Source organism: Poecilia reticulata, unplaced genomic scaffold (genome assembly GCF_000633615.1).
Source record: "Poecilia reticulata strain Guanapo unplaced genomic scaffold, Guppy_female_1.0+MT scaffold_257, whole genome shotgun sequence".
Taxonomy (NCBI): Eukaryota; Metazoa; Chordata; class Actinopteri; order Cyprinodontiformes; family Poeciliidae; genus Poecilia; species Poecilia reticulata.
Window position 1 is genome coordinate 5,689 of NW_007615041.1, and position 5,155 is coordinate 10,843.

At 56.0% G+C, this 5,155-nt stretch overlaps 1 protein-coding gene across 2 annotated transcripts in view; it reads right to left on the reverse strand.

The window, feature by feature from the left end:
- ddx31 (DEAD (Asp-Glu-Ala-Asp) box polypeptide 31) overlaps positions 1-4,999 on the reverse strand; it is a 6,281-nt gene extending 1,282 nt beyond the window's left edge. The window contains exons 1-17 of one of the 2 annotated variants that reach the window (XM_017303405.1): positions 3,922-4,998; positions 3,638-3,759; positions 3,249-3,329; positions 3,046-3,182; positions 2,898-2,973; positions 2,555-2,598; positions 2,409-2,479; positions 2,218-2,327; positions 2,106-2,147; positions 1,823-1,887; positions 1,602-1,721; positions 1,428-1,534; positions 1,170-1,360; positions 953-1,099; positions 823-882; positions 501-551; positions 288-427 (exon numbers count right to left, since the gene is read on the reverse strand). In XM_017303405.1, coding sequence (XP_017158894.1) covers positions 288-427; positions 501-551; positions 823-882; positions 953-1,099; positions 1,170-1,360; positions 1,428-1,534; positions 1,602-1,721; positions 1,823-1,887; positions 2,106-2,147; positions 2,218-2,327; positions 2,409-2,479; positions 2,555-2,598; positions 2,898-2,973; positions 3,046-3,182; positions 3,249-3,329; positions 3,638-3,751 — 1,556 coding nt within the window. In that variant the 5' untranslated portion in view covers positions 3,752-3,759; positions 3,922-4,998. Of the gene's footprint in view, positions 1-287; positions 428-500; positions 552-822; positions 883-952; positions 1,100-1,169; positions 1,361-1,427; positions 1,535-1,601; positions 1,722-1,822; positions 1,888-2,105; positions 2,148-2,217; positions 2,328-2,408; positions 2,480-2,554; positions 2,599-2,897; positions 2,974-3,045; positions 3,183-3,248; positions 3,330-3,637 lie in introns of both variants that reach the window. The other variant, XM_017303404.1, reaches the window with a different exon arrangement.
- Positions 5,000-5,155: the final 156 nt, after the last annotated feature.

Sequence of the window (5,155 nt, forward strand, 5' to 3'; positions counted from 1 at the left end):
CCAGTCAAAACCAGTTAAAACCAGTCAGAACCAGTCAAAACCAGTTAAAACCAGTCAGAACCAGTCAAAACCAGTTAAAACCAGTCAGAACCAGTTAAAACCAGTCAGAACCAGTTAAAACCAGTCAGAACCAGTCAGAACCAGTTAGAACCAGTCAGAACCAGCAGTGAGGTCCCATTACCGCCCGTCTCTCTCAGACAGTACCAGGATACCGTGATGCTGGTACCAGATGTGTTTCTGAGGGTGCTGGTCAGTGATTGGCTGACTGCAGCTGTTGGTCCGCCCACCTGATGTTGTGATTGGCCAGCTCTGTGATGAAGGTGGCCTCAGCGGGAGTGAGGAAGAGGAGGCTGTTTCCACTTCCTCCGATCCGAGCCGTGCGGCCGACTCGGTGAACGTACTCAGCAGTTGACGAGGGAGGAGTGTACTGAAACACAGAAGGAACGGACCTCTAACCCGGTTCTGGTTCTGGTGGGTTTCCATCCTGACTGTGCGTTTACCTGAACGATCCAGGTGACTTGAGGAAGGTCCAGCCCTCTGGCGGCTACGTCCTGGAAGAGGAAGAGGAAGCTGAGCAAAGAGAAGAGTCACAGAGTCCTGCCTGATCCGAACCGACTGATTAAAGTCCCCTGGTGGCAGTGCGTCGCCCCTGTGGCCCCCTAGTGGCAGTGCGTCGCCCCCTGTGGCCCCCCAGTGGCAGTGCGTCGCCCCCTGTGGCCCCCTAGTCACAGTGCACAGCACCACGCGGCCCCCTAGTGGCAGTGCGTCGCCCCCTGTGGCCCCCTAGTGGCAGTGCGGCGCCCCCTGTGGCCCTCTGCTCACCGTGCACAGCAGGACTCCAGTGGCGGAAGCGGAGAACTGGTGGAACACCTGGCTGCGTTCCTGCGGAGGAGAGACAGCCTCAGAGACGCTGACGGAGATGGAAACTGTGGCCAGCAGGGGGCGGTCTTACCTCTTGTCTCATGTTGCCGTGGAGACGCAGGAAGCTGAGCTCCTGATTGGCCGCGTGCCGGGTCAGGACGGAGCCAAAGAGCAGGTGCAGGAACTCGACGGCTTCGCAGCTCGACACGAAAACAATGATCTTGTTGCTGTGAGAGAACTGAGAGTGGCAGGCGGTCAGGTCTCCATGGCAACCAGGTGCAGCGAAGCAGCGGTTGCCATGTGAACACCTTGCACTGATCCAGGATGAAGGCGGCCAGACAAACCAGCCGGACCTTACTGGGAACCAGAACCACAAACTGCTGCAGCTCCTCGGGAACAGCGAAGCTCTCCGATTGGCTGGGCGGGTCAGAGGGGGCGGGGCCAGAAACACTGATGCTGATTGGATCATGCAAGCAGACGTCCGCCAGGCGCGTCACACCTGCGACACAGGAGGTTAGTGGACGTGGCGGGCGGCGCCCTGCGGGGGCAGCGGCGAGCCGCCTCACCTGGACTCAGCGTGGCCGACAGCAGCACGTTCTGCCGGGTCGGCCCGGTTCTGTTCAGCCCGTTCAGGATCACCGTCAGCTCCCGGTCGAAGCCCAGGTCCAGGATCCTGCAAGCCAGAGGACCGGTTAGACCAGAACCGCCGGGTCTGGACCCGGCGACCCGGCCCGACCCACCTGTCTGCCTCGTCCAGAACCAGCCAGCGCACGGCGCTGAGCGCCAAGCTGAGCGTGTTCTGGATGTGATCGGCCAGCCGGCCCGGCGTCGACACCACCACGTTCATCCCCTTACGGATCCTGGAGACCAGAACCAGCAGAACCATCAGAACCTCAGTCCAGCAGGCACCGACCCGCTAACGACCAGAACCAGCCAGAGGTTCTGATGGACCAGACCGGACCTGGCCTTCTCCGCTTTCTTCTTCTCTCCTCCCATCAGAACGCCAGGAACGATCCAGGTGAACGGCTGCAGACAGAACCAGAACCAGACAAGTCAGAACCATCGGGTTCCAGCGGCTCAGAACCCAAAGTAACTGCTTCATGGCCAGAACCAGAGCTGGGATCACTTCACATAGGAACCAGAACCAGAGGATCCCTGTCTGCAGCTGATCAGGACCCAGTGCTGCTCCCTCTCTGTAACTGGGTTCTGGTTCTGGTCCAGTAACTGGGTTCGGGTTCTGGTACCTTGAGCAGCTTCTGGAAGGTGTTGTAGGTCTGCAGGGCGAGCTGGAACAGAGCAGAGGTCAGTCAGAGGTCCGATCGGATCACCAGAACCGGCGAAGAAGGCGGAACCAACCTCTCGGGTCGGAACCACGACCAGCGCCAGCGGGCCGTCCGACCTGCTGACCTTTGGCTCGGAGGCCTGCAGGCGCTGGACCAGCGGGACGGCGTAGGACAGCGTCTTCCCTGAGACAGAGGGGACCGTCAGGTTCTGCAGAACCACAGGACCGGTTCAGGTCCGGTTCCGCTGGGAGGTTCTGATCTCACCTGAACCGGTCTGGGACCGGACCGCTGCGTCCCGTCCGGAAAGGAGAGCCGGGATGGTCTGCTGCTGAATGCTGCACACACACAGGTCAGAGGTCAGAGGTCAGACGCCCCACAGGGCTGCCTGGTTCCGGTCCGGTCCAACCCACCTGGTCAGTCTGGAGACGTTCAGAACCTTGTTGAGTGTCGCCACCTGCAGGAAGCACACAGCCAATCAGAGCTCTCTGACATCACTGGTTGCTACGGTAACACCTTGACCCGGTTTGAGTCAGATAGAAACAGACACCGGGCGGAGGTCCGATCAGAACCAGCCCTGACTGGGTCTGCAGCAGGTCTTTCAGGTCAAAGGTCAAAGAAGCCTGCTCTCTGATTGGACAGAAGCCTGCAGGTCGTCCAGCAGGGGGAGACAGCGCTCTGATCAAACACGCGTTCAGGGCGGAGCTTTCCCAGCAAACCGACCAATCAGAGCCGAATACAGCAGAGGTGTGTTACCAGGTGGGGGTGCAGGTGGAGGTCTGAGAAGGAGGCGGAGGTGAAAACCTTCTCCTTCAGCTGGGCGACGGCCGGTCTGGGGGAGGAAACAGGACGTCAGCCGGCCAATCAGCAGCAGCCGAGTCGGGCCAATCGGAGCGGAGCGTACCTGAGGATCTCTGGGATCTCTGGGTTGTGTCTGAACAGAGAGGAAGTCTTGATGCTGCCACTTCCTCCTTCCTTCACCTCCTCCTTCCTCCTCCTCTTCTTCTGTGGTGGTCCGTGGGTCAGCTCAGGGGGCGGGGCCTAAACAGCACGCCTTTTTTAATACCACAGAAGAAGAAAAGAGCTTGACGTGAGAGAGAGCATCACCTGCAGGGGAGCCTCTTCATCATCCTCCTCTTCCTCTGGGGAGATGAAGCTCTTCTTCTTCTTCTCTGGTTTCTGCTTTTTCTGTAGAAACATCAGTTTAACAGAACTGGGCCGGTACTGGACCAGAACCGGGCTGGTACTGGACCAGAACCTCCCCACAGACCGGACCTCTGCTGGACCAACTGAGACCAGAGCCAACCAGAACCAACTGACCACCTTAAAGACTTTCAGAATAAACATGGCCGCCATCAGAACCACAGCAGTCCGTTTCTGGTTGAATCTGAGCGGGTTCTCCTGTTGGACCAACATCCACCCATTTTCAGGTTCTGGGTTCCGTTGGTTCTGATTGGTTGGTTTGGGTTCCGTTGGCTCTGCTGGTTCTGACTCACTGAGGTCCATTTCTTGTGTTTCGCCCATTTCCTGCTGCAGGACAGTGATGATGATGATGATGAAGGAACACTGCAGATGTTCAGACACAGCTGTTGCTCTGCTGATGACGTCATCGACGTACCTGTATGACAGAGAACAGGTGAGTCCTCGCTCTACAGAGCCAAACAGAGCACGTGAAGAAGAATCCGGTCGGACCAGACTTCATGCAAAAACCGTCAGATTTTAACTCAAACCGTTTCCTTTAAACCAAGATCTCCCGTGTGACGTCAGTGGATCGATCTACCTGTAACTGACACAAGAACCAGGTGTTCAGGGATCAACTGCAGGTGTTGGAGCTCGAGCCGGACCCAGTCTAAAGAATCCTTAAACAGACTTTTTCCTACGGACGTTCTGCAGCTCCTCTCTTCGCCGCACAGGAAATATCCGCCATCTTTAACAATGACCTGCACGAGCTTGTTGACCTCCGGTCTGTCGAAACGTGGATTAAAATAAAAACAAATGAAACAGAAGTAAATCCTCACTAAGAAAACTGTGCGGACACACAATATAACACGTGGGAGCCTCTTCCTGCTACGTCACGGACGCCCCGCCTTCTGGAAGGTTTCCTCAGTGGGTCTGCTCTTTGACGGTCCGCCGCCTCGCTGTGTAGTTGGCTGCGCTGGGAGGAGTTTATGCTGAAATCAGGACGAACCTGAGGAATAATCTGAGATTATCGAGATATTATAACTCAGAACTGTTGATACTATTGATCACTTCCTGTCTTTAACCTTTGACCTGATTAAGGCTGTAACAATTAAGACACAGGAAGGGGCCAAAGGTCCAGGACTCCGGGACGCTCAGGCTCGGTTCTACAGCCTGGACCGTCTGCTACTGGATCAGAACCAGAACCAGGCTGCTGTTCAGCTGGTTCTGGTTCCATTACCCTCACCAACCAACAAAGACCTGTTTGGACCTTGCCATCTCAGCCATCAGAACCATTATCAATGTCTAACTGGGTCACGGCTCAGTGTGATGATGGTTCTGACCCGGTTAAACATCCAGAACATTCTGGGTTTAACCAGTTTGGGTCCGTCTGCCTCTGCTGGAGGACTTCCTGGTTTCTGTCCAATCAGAAACGGAGACACGCCCATGCTCTCTTTCCCTCCCAGTAGATTTGGTTCTGATTGGTTCTGGTGAAACTGGGCCTGAAGGTTCTGTTGAGTCTAATGTTCGACAGGAACCAGGGCCGACCCGGAATCACTGGTTCAGAATCTTTCATTAAACACAAATTATTTTGGATCCTCCTGCAAATCTGATGGAACCGGAACCAGAACTGGAACCAGAACCAGAACCAGAGCCAGAACCAGAACCAGAACCAGAACCAGAACCGGAACTGGAACCAAAACCAGAACCAGAACCAGAACCAGAACTGGAACCAGAACCAGAACTGGAACCAGAACCAGAACCAGAACCGGAACCAGAACCAGAACCAGAACCGGAACTGGAACCAAAACCAGAACCAGAACCAGAACCAGAAC